Here is a 14,008-nt window from a genome sequence, read left to right on the forward strand (position 1 = left end):
TTTCATCTCTCTAGCAAGTCTATTTTCTCCACTGGTAGCAGTACAGAAAATCAGTGATGTTTGCTCTCTGTGGATTTCACCAGACACCTGCTAGTCTGAGGGAATCCCTTTCCATCCCCTCTCACAGCGAGACCTCTAAGGAGGTTCTGCAAGCAACAGGGGATGGTGTCTCTGCACAGCTTCTTGTACCATCCCATCCCATGGCCTCCTCTAGACAGCGGTTCACCTTTTCCTGTAGTGCCATCAGACCCGAAGCTAGAATGGAAACTTCACCTCCTGTAGTGTAGGACACAGCACTATGGGCACTTGCTAATGGCCATTCGGGGGTTGGAACCAGGTATCTTTAAGGTCCCTTCCAACCCAAGCCGTTCTACTAATCCAGTCATCAGAAGTGAGTTATTTGGCTGGTCACTTTCTCGTGTTCAGATACTGAGCAGTGGTGGAAACCACTGCAGAAAACTGCAGTCAGCCCTTCTTGGAGCAGTTTTACAAGAGTTTCTAACAGGTCAAACAGAGAAGAGGGAACATTATGCTCTTGAACCTGATAGAAAGCTGATAGAACAGTTAATTTCTGTTAGGTTTGCTTTCTCTGGGCCACAAAAGAAAGAAAGAAAAAAATCAGAATTATTCAGAAAATATTTCATACCAAACAGAAAAAAATGAAAAAAAAAAAAATATTGACTACAAAATGAAATATTACATTTCAATTTTGGATTGCTAAACTTTTTTTTTTTAATAATTTAAAAAAACATTTCAAACAAACAACAGAAAAAAATACTGAGAAGTCTAGAATTTTGCTTTCACTTGCAAAAATTAAGTGAATCAGTTGGTCCTTAATCATCACTAGCACACAACAGTGTTTAAACATCTGGAATATTTGCATGAAGGCCCATCAAGCCTATAACTTCAGGATTCATAAACAAAAATATTTTCTAAATTAAGTATTTGTTTTTGTTCTTCTGCAGTAGCATGTATACACCACTATTTAGTTCTACTAAAATAAATACATTTGGGGCACCAGACGTATCTTTACAAGGATACAAAAAACAAAGCTAAACCAAAGTCTTAAGATGCAAATGAAAGTCCTGCTCATGTTAAAGAGCGAACAGCATGAAAAGTGCTGAGATAGACGCAAAATTCTCATTTCTGTTTTATAGTTTTACAGCTAATTTGACTAGTTAAGAGTACAACCATTCCAAATTTATCAAGATAGTTCAGTTCTCTTCAGTACAGTATTTATTATTGATGTTCAACTGGTCAATGCAGTCACTGAACTAAGTCACAAGAAGCACCAGCCACACAGATAGCACCTTCCAAATCTAGTTTAGGCTGAAATTCAGTTTAGACCACTGATGCCTCTGGGCAGTATTTTCTGGGGCTGGTGACTTACACGTGATGCAATGAGGTATTAACTCCTGCCTGGCCTCGCTAACGCTGACAGCTGCAGCCCAAGCATTCGGATAAATAATGCCGATGCATCTAACACCGCTGCTTCCAAAAGCACCTCAAGGCACTGTAAAGCTTCTCTGATGCAGAACGACGAGTTCCCCATGCTGTGAGGCCACTCTCCTCTCTCTGTGTGGACAGACCATTGTGAGGAGCTACACAGCAAGTCCATCCGTAATGAAAATAAACTAAGCTGTAAGGGGGAAGGAGGAACAGACTTCAGTTTTAATTAATTTCCCATTCCAGATTATTATGTGGCTGCACCAATATTTGCAGTGGTATAAGGAAAGGATGGCAGATAGGACTGCTCTTTTTTTTTTCTTTTGGCTCCAGCGCCAAAGTATTTGGTGAATGACAGCACAAACGTGCCCAACAGCAGAGCTAGCAGTGACTAAGGGTGCACTCGAACACAAGCTTTTTGATGTGGGCTGTGCTCTGTTGGGTGGATGACTGACTGCCAGGTCAAGTTTTCTGGTTTTGTCAAATCTGTCCAGTGTTTGCAGGCAACGAATTCAAATTGGACTTACAAAAGGACACGAATACAAGGAGAGGGTCGGGAAGAGAAAAGAGAAAGGGGCAGAGAGAGAGAAACAAAGACAGCAGAAGAGTAAAAACAAAACAAAACCCCTTCTGCGGCTTTTTTTGTGGAGATAAATGGACTTAATGAATGAGCCAATGAAACCACATAGCTTGCGATTAAACAACACTGCCTGTCTTAATGCAAAGTAGTGATGTAACAGTTCATGTTCAACTGTATTCCTTAAAAATATTCCCAAAGTATATACACTAGAAAACACAAATAAGCCACAACATCTCAGGTAGTATTATTTAAAAATGGAAAAAAACACAGCAAACACTGTTGAACAACTAATAGCACGTATTCAGGAAAAAAAAAAAGTAGAAATGCTACCTTGACTCAACTTGCTTGTCATTCTTTCTCATTTTGTGTTTTATTTTTACTAGTTCATGTAAAAGTCTGTAGCTGCCTCCATTCCTACGCAGCCTCAGGGATGCAAACTGTTTACCATATCCATGTTTTCAGTTGTAAATGTTGACCTGATCGACACGGTAATGTCATTTACTAGGAGTTTACACAATGGCATCAGCTTCAGTAAAACACCTAAAAAATTAGCAAGTCGATTTAAAGGGAAAAACAACTCCCCATTAAATCCTATTCAGACCTGCTACTTCTCTCCAGGCCAAAACATACATACATCTACTCCCCGGGCAGGCTTCCTCTTTGTAATGTTAAAAGAACAATTTAAAAGGATTGTAAGCTTAAAAATGTGGATGAAATTTAAATATTGTGGAGGAGGGGGATGGGGCTCATTTGTTGTTTTTGAAGCATCTTCAGTTTACAGTTGCACTGCTGTAAATAAGAAACAGAGGAATCCTACCCACTGAACTAGTAACACTGGGACAAATAGTCAGTATGAAAGCTTTCTCCTGTACAGTAAGCTGTGAAATCTTAAGAAACACCACTTGATGCTCTGCAGTGTACGGCATTGATTACAATTTTTGTTTCAATACCTAGTGTAATGGCTATCTCAAAGTATTCCAGGACCTTCCATACCCCTCCATATCTTGTCTACTTCATCTAAAAGGGGAAGGCAGTACGTTTGCCCTTTAAATTATACACCCAAGCATACATCCTGTTAGAATCTACAAAAGATGTTTTTAATCCTGCTGTAGTCTGTGTGTGTGCATGTGTGTTTATCTGTCTAACATTAAACCTAACTTTATTTTCATATATTTATGAGTGTATTTATATACATGTATGGATGATAATGGAGAAAGCATAAGCATAGGGCACATTCATTAAAGCAGCTTTTCCCAGGATTATTTGTTACGAAGCTCTTCTAAACTAGTAAGAGGAAGCTTGCTTTAGGAGTTTACTTTTACGCTGGGCTCCCACTGTCTGTATTTCCTCACTCCTCATTGTGCTGTAATTAATTCCCATTGCCAGATTAACAATGACATCTGGGAAAGCTGCTGAATCAAACACAGAAAAGCAAAAGCATCGCTCCACAACTGTAAGCTCTATATCATGAAAGCAGATGAAAATAAGTCTATTTTTACACCAGGCAGAACATCAGGAATCATAAATTAATCCTCAGTGAACAATACTTACAGCCAGATCTGCTGAAATGATAAAAGGAATTTTTAGTCAGATTCAAAAGAACCACATACTTAAAAACACAAGACAGTTTCTTCCCTTAATTAGAAATGAAAAATAAAGATACAATATCACATAACAAAGAATTAAAAAGAAGTACAATTATGTTCATTCATTAAAGTTTGAGGGAGCACTGAAGTGATTCTCTGGTTTGAAATATTCATGATTGGCTTTTAATTTATGTATAAATAAAAAGGTACCTTGTAGAGACCAAAGAAGCCCAAGTCCCGTAGTACAGTAAGGGCACTAACTCGTGGACCAGTAGTAATTTCTCCAGCTACCTGTAATCGAATCTTGACAATTTCTAGTGGATTGGTAAAGATCACTTGAGAACCTCCAGCCTGAAATTAAAAGTAGAAGGCAGTATGTTAACTCATTAAATTATTTGCAACATAATGTCCCGATACAGTCAAGAGAAGGTATTTTTAATCCTGCTGCAATCAGTTGAGTTATTAGCAGACGTGAGTTTTAATATTAGCTAACAAACTGCAGCTCACAAGGCAAGAAACCTACCCCACAGGAGATGAATGGTCAGAAAACAGAGAGGAGGCAGGTCAGCCACTGCAGGACACTGCAGTACATCAAACAAAAGCTAGCTCAATTCTTGCTGCAAGGATATATTCACAAACACCAATTTATTCAATACTGACAAGCCAAGAACATTGTAAAGCGAGTAATGAAGCAAAAGAAAGAATTAGTAACTAAGGAAAGAAATTGAGATGAACCTGTCAGTACTTAGAAAGTGAAAACATACTATTGAAGAGTAAAAGTCTGGCAGAACCTTTTTCAATTTTGGCATGAATTCATAAAACAAAGCACACAGGGATTCCAAAGACCAGAACTGCAGATAACTTTTCATTTTTTAAAATCCCAATGAAATACCATTTTCGGTGTCATTAAGTGCCGTTTGATTCAAGAATCCGAGCTCCACATCGTTATTTGTGCACCAAGTAAGAGAGAAGGTCTACAGACTGAAGGATTCCATTAATCACGAACTGTTAAATGTTTTTAAAGTGTCAGCCTCCATTTGTTGGTAAGGTATTGTTCAACAGATCTTGAAAGTTGGTCGGATTTAAAACACAACGGTGGGATGCATTTTAGACTCTGAACTAGTTCTAGCAAAGTTCATTTCATTCACAATATACAACACAGAACATAACCTTTTTGCTACACCGACAGATCCCCAGCTAAAAATTTGAAACAAGAAAAAAAGATTACATAACATAACCTAAGTGTATTCAAAACTTCAAGCTCTGTCTGGCCAAAATTCATCAGTGTCCTTCTAATTTCTGTTAATTTCTTAATTATAAAGCCTAGCAGCTATGCTCTTTCTAGGTTCGGAAATCACAGAATATCCAAAGGGCAACCCCCACGCTCCCCACAACAAAACTATTTTTTTTAAAATAAAATAAATTCCATTTAAAAACACTTCCATCTAGCCATGTCTAGTATGCGTACGGTATGCGCACATCTTTTTTAAATTATCCAAATGTTAAAAGAATTAATCACAGCTCAGATTAACTATCATTCAAAATAAAAAATAGGCACAGTAATATGGTTTAAATAATGTGCTGGAGAAATGGCAAATCGCACGAACAACTATTCTTGTCTACCACTTAGACTGAGCATACACGGTGTGGTTACAAATTAAAGTCTTTACATAACCCCCAAAATATCCCAAATGTTTCCTATTTTGACCAGAAAAAGCATGCTCTTGTGTAACTCAACTGGTTTTGACTTTCAAATTGGCATAATTTAATTTAACTGCATTTACCAAACCAGAATCCTGGTACATATAAAATTGCTATTCTTATTGCCATCAGAAATTAGAATGATAAATTATTTGGCACATACGCTGACTTCAGTTTTGCACTTAAAACATATTAAGTAAGCACTCAAAACAAAAAAATGAGACAGTTTCTTTTACTTGCCTACTCATCTTGCAAAGTCTCAAAATCAAAAAAAAAATCTTGGAAAGGTCTTTCTGGTGAATTTTAAATTCCTACATAATAAACAGTACGGTCTATGTATTACAAATATTAAGTGTTCCCACATGCCATCACACATTTTTTTTATTCCTAAAAGGATAATATCCCAATTGCAAGGTGCTAATATTCATTTGCGAATTTGCTACACCACAGCCATCCTCTAAAATACACTACTTAACAATTCGTATCAACTGATCTAGGTTAGCACAAATAAACTGCTTTCTCTCAGTATGATTCTTGCAGTTCATTGTGCATGACTCCACATGAAGTGTTTCTTTAATATTCACTACAGGAAAACCATATCAAAACTCAAAAGATGACAACAAAATTAAGTTTAATTTATGATTATTAATGCACCAAAATGTTGAGTAATTTAAAAATCTATAAAATGTTTATAAGTGAATGCCATATTTAGAGAAAGGAAATAGAAACATACCTGATTTTAAAGGAGAATAAAGGCAAATAATTTCTGAATTTTAACGAATGGGAAGTGTTTAAAGTGCTGGCACACACCAATGTTTGTGTTTGCATGTCCAACCTGGCTGCGGTGATACTTGGAGCATTCCATGTTTGTGGCTCTGGCTAAATCACACAAGCCTTTCTCTGTTTCAGCTTGCCGTTTGAAAAATGGGGATGCTACTACTTACCCACCTCATACAAGCAGGCTCACTGTATTCAAATTTTTAAAGCACTGAGACCCGTATGCACCAGCCACTACCAAAAACACTAAAACAACTGATGTGAGGACTACTGGTTTCATTGCCCACAAAGGACAGCTAACGAAAGACACTGGAAATTTCCAATGAACCCTTTCTACAAAACCGTCTGGGTACTAGCCCAGAACACTGCACAACCTTTGTCATCCTCGGAATTTGACCAAAGGTATACTCCAAAAATCAAATGATGAGTAATTGAAAGCGATGAGGCAGACAATACCTGACAGAAGGTCTCAGTAGGAGGGTTTCTGCCACCTGCCTACTTTGCGATGGAGACGAAGGCTGGTTTGCCATCAGCCTGTGCACAGGCAGTTCCAATGGTAACAGGGACAGTTGCCTGGTGGGGAGCTTTTATCACCCTGTTATTTAACCGTCTATGCTGGTAACTGCAGATCCTTACTCTCAAAAGGGAGCGGAAGCAAACTGGAGATGGCTACTATACTCTCTAATGAAATGATTTCTTGCTTGTCTAGTACTGGTAACTCCTATTGTGTTATTCATCATCATAGTATGCAAGTGTCTCTCTCATAAATATTAATGGTTATTTCCTCCCGGTGCTGCTGTGAGGAAAGTACAATGACTCCAGTTTTACAAGCAGGGGATTTAAGGTAAGGAGGTTAATTGTATGCCCAGTGTGTGTGTCCCCCTAGGTTGACTAGTAACAGTCTCCAGATACCCTGATCTCCAGATCAGTAGCTTGAATCACAATAGCATTGTTTCTCTCTTCCATCTGAGTTTTTACTTAGTGAATGCAATGAAAGAAATCTCATTCATCTATTTTTTTTTTCAGTCTCTTCAAGGTACTGGCATAAACTGTTGTGGAGAAAACAGACAAAACATAAGCAACACGTCTTATCATACTGCTCATTTTATTTGGTAAAAAGTTTAACTTTTTATTTGGTAACTTCTGCAGTTAAAAGTTTATCTCCTCATTTTAAACTTTTAAAGTACACTCCCAAAGGTAAGAACTGGGATACTATTTTCTTGGCCAGAATAAACACAGTTTAAAGCTCAGGTTGCTCAAGCTTAATGATTTCTCCATTAAACGTCACAAAAATCATTCTGGGATAACTTTTATTAAATGTTTGATATAGATAACTCCCAGTAACACCAGTTTTTCTAGACTGAAGTTACAAACTTGAATACCCCCAACTACACATTCCTTATCACCTCTTCCATTTTTTTCCATTTTCTAAAGAAACAAACGATCCAATTGGAAAAGCAAATCCATTGCTTTTCAGTTATTATCATGTGATTAAACAAAAACTACAATTTTGGCTTATTTACGGGAGCGAATACCTAGAGCTAGTGCATAATTATCTGAAGGGGCCCACAAAGGGCCCATATTATTCAGAAAGAATTTAACATTTGACCTGATCACAAGCAGTTATGGTCTTGTTTGATGTAAAGCAAGAAAATGAAAGGGATATACCTCCATCATCCTCAACCTGAAACACACATTACTAGAAATCTGCATGCCTACAAAATGTTCAGTGTGTTTTAAGACATGGACAGCTACTATGCATCCACACATATGTGAAGGTTTATAAATATATTTTTTTTCACTTTTGCAGTTCTTTAACTCTGTACTTGGTATGATATCACCCAACACCTCTCGATGGCAGTATAGCCTTGTACAGTAACGCTACTATCTATCACATTCCTCCTTCTACTTTCCTACTCCACAGAACAGAAAGGAGAAGTAGGAATAGTTGTTTTGTTGCTTTATTTTTTTGTCCATGGGGAAATACAGTCCACCCTATACTGAAAAAATAATAAAAAAAAGTTTAATAATGACCAGATGAACAACACCCCAGTTTTAAGAAGTCAGAATGCTTTCTACTCCTTCACATGTCCAAATCACCTTGTAATAAATTTTATTGGTACATAAACAGATTTTCACCTGCCTCATTACACTAAGACAAGAAATTTCCATTCTTGTTCATGTAACTGCATTTTGTGTCCCTATGAGTCTAGATAAGAAATCAATACACCAGATCTAACCCCCCTGAAGCTTTCAAATCTCCATCTGAAAGCTTCAATGTAGGTTCTGAAAATAACACAGCTTGCAATTCAGGAAGGAAATTCTGTTTTCCATCCCAGAAGAATGTACTAGGTTCTTTTCCTGTCATTGCTATTGATCATTAACTCTTCTATCACATCAAATTAACCTTATTTACTACTTTGAGCTATAGCCTTTTTCTTGTTTTCAGTTAAGAGCATTTAGGGTCAGACTGGATCTTTCTTCTTTATCCAAATTGTCACATACCATCTTTTAACATTTATGGATGAAGAAAGGATTACTACTGCTATGAGAGTGTTAATATTTCCAACAATATCACCCAAGGATGGCAATTATGGCAATTAATGGCAACCATTAAAACACATAAGCAACATATTATACAATTAACCTCTTGAAAAGAAATTGTCTGAAATGTCTTGCTTACTTATTGGATTTACAAGACGACAGACTGGTGCAAGTTCCAAACTTTCTAGACAACTATTTATCATATCCAGTCATATGGGATATCACGGTCAGTTCCAGGCCTTTCCTCCTTGCCACCTGCCAGATGCAACTTGTTTTCTTGTGCAGTTGCTAGCATACAATAATCCTAATTAAAGTCAAGGTTCCTAAAGTACTGAGCATTGTACAGGCACAAAATTAAGATTGTTCCATCATAAAAAAATAAATAAATCTAAATTAAAATGGCACTCAAGAGATACAAGCATCACCATCCTCATTGCACAACAAAGGGCAACAGTACTAAAAATAAATAATCATAAATGATTTATCACAAAATCACTAACTCTAAGGCTTAGAAGGGAGTTACAGAGTGCCATTGCAGTGCTTCAAATTACCTGTAAAAGTCTTGGTGTTTATGTATCAAAAGATACCAAACGCATCAGATGAATTGTGTTGAGCTGCTGCACAGGTGATTTCACTATGGACTTGCCTGTTACCAGAAAAGCTACTGAGTAACAGACATCTGTCCAAAGTGACTGTTTTTCTTATATATTTCAAAGGTGAAAACCTTAATTACATGGCACTCTGTGTCAAAGGTAAATCATACTGGGTTCTCAAAAGGTTGGTTCTGTGTTACCTTTTTTCAGATAAAGCCAGGCTACAGAAATCCAGACAAGCTATCTTGTGCTATTTTGTGTGCTCTCATCTGTGGTCCCATCTCTACAGAATTCTGATAATGCTCTTTAGCAATGGGAGTTCATATAGTAAATACCTTTTCTTCAGACCACGAGGAGATTTCCTGAGCCCTCAATCATCTGCTTTTCACTACCCCAACCAGGCTAGCACAGAAACAGCTTTCATGCTGCTCAGGCAGAACTGTGTTTTTCCCCAGCTAATCTTTCTTGTCTTCCGAGGACAGACTTCTCTTGGTCTGGCAGAGGTTTTAGTTTGGGCAGCACAAACAGCGAACACTGCTATAATCACGAACTCTTGTTAATGTCCACATGTACATAAAACGTAAAGAAAGCCCCTTCAAACATTCCCGTAAACGTGCTCATAAATAGAATTGTAATTAGCCTGAAAAGAAGAACATTCCTGCTACTGCTTCATACAGATTTGCAAGACTCAGATACAAGTTGTGACAACTTCCCTACAGTAGTTTATTAATAACCTGGCTAAACAGAAACAAACAAGAGTATGGTTTGTTTATAAGCATTGACCAGCTCCGCCATGGGAAAATAATTTAAAATTGTGGATTTGATATTTTCTACGTTATAGGTAATTCAGTTCTCAGAAGCCCAGCCAAAAAAAATCAAAGTGGAGCCTTCTTGATTGGCATTATAAAAGCAATTAAGCCACAGACCTGTCAAATATGTTAACATTTGGCTCTGTCTGCTCTACTTGTCTATTTTGACTAGTTGTGGAATCGTTTAATGATTTACAGACCTTTCAAGTCTTAAGGCATGGTAGCTGTATTAAAACTGTGACCCATTATTTCTTGGTCACATCATAAATTACTGTGACATCATAAATATCTTCCTTTTTCTCTTAGAAAGCTAGATTTTAATTCCTGATTTGAGCTTGAGGTTTTGCTTTCTTTTTTTTTTTATTACTATTTTTGAACTTGCACTGGTAAACACTACGATATTTTACTGCCTGTAAAAGAAGTAGTAACAGGAGAAAGGGATGGGTAATAAAATATAATTGTCAAAACAATTATGTTTTAAGCTATAATGCATCTTCATATAAACTTTTTCAGTCAATATTTCTAATAAAATCGTAAAAAAAAAAAAGAATGGAAAGAATATGAGGTATGCTTGCTGGAAAAAAAAACGGGCCTTTTTAATAGTTCAGAACTGCTCTATAATAAGAAATATATCAGCCTACATCTATGCACCCTTTCTTGTTTTACAGTTTGTAAAAATTCCACCCCTAATCTGTGTCTCTCTCTTTTTTTTTTTTCCCTTAGGAAGAAGGGAAGTGAAAAAGAAGAGGAAAGGGGAAGGAAAAGGGGAAAATACATCTAATTTGTTATGGGAAAATACACTTAGAAAAAAATTAAAATTGAATGAACTAATCTAAAAGGAAAATTCAAAATAGAGCGATATCATGTTCTGCATAACTTCTTAATGTATTCAGGAAAGTCCAGTTTAAACAGGTATGACCGGGTGAAAGATGCAGCGAACTATTTTTTAAAACATCCAAACCTGCAAGGAAATGTGGGGTGAGGTCAAAGAAAAGCAGGAACCCTACACCAGGAACTTCCCCACCCTTTGGTACAACCTCTGGGAAGGGCTATCATGTTACTGTATGTTGCCTTCCCAAACTTTACTGTAAGGCTTTAAAATAAGATTAGTTGAAAATTTATCCCAGACGATTAAAACAAAGCAGTGTTGAAACACAATGGGTTTGCAAACGTGAAGTTAAATTTAAGTCCGTATCAAGCTGCTCTTTTTTGTATCGGTTTAAAATTACTTAGAACCAGTATGCTGAAAATAACTACAATTAGTGGTTTAGAGAAGAAAACTATACTTTAAAATATCTAATTAATTACAGTATATTCTGTTACATTATATTAATTAAATTAAATATAGTTTAAATCTGATTTATTTAACAAAATCAATTATCTGCAGTAAATACTCTTATTCTCATTAAGAACAAAGAAAGTATTAGGAGCCTTTTCTTAAACAAGAAATGTGACTGTTGGGCTTTTATACGTGTATGTAGAACTGCTCTTTAAAGCAATGGAAGTTACAGTTCCTGGCTACAGGGAGAATAGACATCTTACGATAAATCAGTTAAGTGTACAAGAAAAGAAATGTATGCCAGTTGCTTTCAAAGTTAATATGAGTAATTGTAAAGAAGACCATTATTACTTAAGTATCTCAATAAACTATACCAAGACTTTTCTGTGGTAAGAGTTGTTCATAATTTTTTTTTCAGATATACACACAGGGATTCCGCCCCTGCCTTCTTAATGCTCAGTTTCATTTTTATCCATAGCTCAGAATTCCTTGCCAAATAGATCAGAATTTTGTCAGATTTTGGCTTCTGAAAAATGAAAACAAGAATAATACCTTTAATATCATTTAGCCTCCAACTTAGAAATGTCTGAATTTTTCTAAGTTAGAGATCGAAGAAGTGTAGGAGTTGTAGTCCATCTCTCTACCTCAAATACAATGCAAAAGAGAAAATGCAGCTCAGATGTGGACTTATCTTTACTGCTCTCTGAAACATAAAATAAATGTTGTAAGTAGCTTAATAAAACTATTTGCACTGGACTGGTTATTTGGCACAATTCATCTGGAATTTCACATCATATTCCCTCATAAAAATTAATTCTGGACAGGATTTTGCACACTTTCTAGATGAACTCCATCTTAACCGTATCTAATTTTTATGTTCCATGGCAGAGTTGAGGCTGTCCAAGCAGGTCCAATATGTTTCAACTTTATGATGATTACTATAAAGTCTCTAGAAATATGCCTAAAATTGTCTTGACAGCTTAAATAAAAGCAGATCTGTACGGGGTCTGTAATTGTACTGTGCTACATGATTTAAACTAGCTAATAGTGAGCACACACTGAGCAGCTGGGAAGGAAAAGACTGCGTGCACTTGGAAAGAGGAGGGAGAGCAGAAGGAAAGGTTACAAAGCAAAATGTTTCTCCCTTTTCTTGCAGAACATTAGGCCTCCAATTTACCTATATAATTGTATTGCTATAAGCAGACAAGTCCATGTATATTATATAGCTGCTTCTTTTCAGCCATGCTATAATACTTCTCCTGTTTTTCTTAATACTTTATGTGTTCTGATCGCTCTTTATTTTGAATCTTTGCATTTCTTCCCCTGTTAATTCAAGAAACACAGTGTGTATTTTTCAATTAAATGTGAAACTGTTTCATATATTTAAGGAAATAAACAAAATGATTGTCTCATCTAAAACTGTAGTGTTAACTAAGTAGCTAAAATTTCAAAACCCCCAAAATAACCTTTATGACACTTTTATTACAGATAGTTTTAGTTGTTTAATATAACCCCACAATAGGAATAATAACCAGTGCTGTATCAAAAAATATCAGATTATTTTTAAATGAAGCTTTTCAGTAATTAGGTTGAAAAGAGCAACTAAAGCAACTAAAGTCAGTCAGAGTAGTGTTTTTTTTTTTAAATACAAATTAAAGACCATTAAAAAAAGACTACAAAATCATTGCCGCTGTAAATAAAGAGACTAAGTTGCACTTACAGCTTACCCAAACTCATCCTTTTACCTAAGAACCCCTGAAGGAAAGTTATAGCATCAGCAGAAATCAAGCCTAACATTTTTTGCACTTTTTCATTCGAGGAGGTTAAGTCAGATTTGTCATTTAGAGGCTTAGCAGATCATAGCCCTACAGTATCATTACTCTACATCTTGGAACCGGAGCTTTTTACTGGTCCAATAATGGTAAGGGCTATATAGGATTCGCATGAGTGATAAGAGTTCTAAATACACAGGAGAGACCAGTGTTCATGGTGGGTGTCAGTCATCGTACAAATCTTTTCCTATATATTGACATAGGTAACAAATCCTGTAGTCACTAAGAAAAATTCTTACAGAGGAGATGGAGATTTTGAGCCAGTGATTAACATAACAACCTTCCTTAAGATTCTGTATAAAAATATCCGGGCTGTACTTTTAATTGTATTCTTGAGGGTCTCAAAAAAAAAAAAAAAAAACGCCTCAACCTATCACTTTCATCTTCACATAATAAAAATCTATGAAGCAGGCTGTTAACTGAACTAAGTGCCACGAGGTCAGGGAGTAAAGGATCTTTCTATTTTCTTCTTTTCTTCTTTTTTTTTTTTTTTTTTTTCAGGAGAGAAAACAGTTGACAAAACAGAAAAAGACTTGTTCAATGAAACAATCAGCTTTAGTTGCAAGTGCAAAAGTCAGCCATGTGTACTAATTCTCAGTAATTACGATGCAAAGAGCGCTCCTTAGGGACTTAAAAGTCAACGACTGGCAATGGTTGGGCGACCAGCAGAGTGGAGCTACTCAGGTGATACTGACCCCTTCAAAGCCCTTTATGTTACTAAACAGCCAAAACCATCCAAGTATCTGCTTGGTCCTCCTTTTCTTAAGTAACAATGCTATAACATACTTATAGGACTGGAATTTAAACCATTAAAACCTAGCATGAATCCCCCCACAAAACCCTTGCTTAAGCGATGAGTGC

General features: G+C 36.3%; 1 protein-coding gene across 5 annotated transcripts in view; it reads right to left on the minus strand.

The window, feature by feature from the left end:
* The window catches only part of SLC25A13 (solute carrier family 25 member 13), a 99,944-nt gene that overhangs the window by 14,109 nt on the left and 71,827 nt on the right, over positions 1 to 14,008 (minus strand). For all 5 annotated transcript variants that reach the window (XM_040550246.1, XM_040550245.1, XM_040550247.1 and 2 more), the window contains one exon: positions 3,823 to 3,963. In XM_040550246.1, the coding sequence (XP_040406180.1) occupies positions 3,823 to 3,963 (141 nt within the window). The remainder of the gene's footprint in view (positions 1 to 3,822; positions 3,964 to 14,008) is intronic.

Source organism: Cygnus olor, chromosome 2 (assembly GCF_009769625.2).
Source record: "Cygnus olor isolate bCygOlo1 chromosome 2, bCygOlo1.pri.v2, whole genome shotgun sequence".
In the NCBI taxonomy this organism is placed as follows: Eukaryota; Metazoa; Chordata; class Aves; order Anseriformes; family Anatidae; genus Cygnus; species Cygnus olor.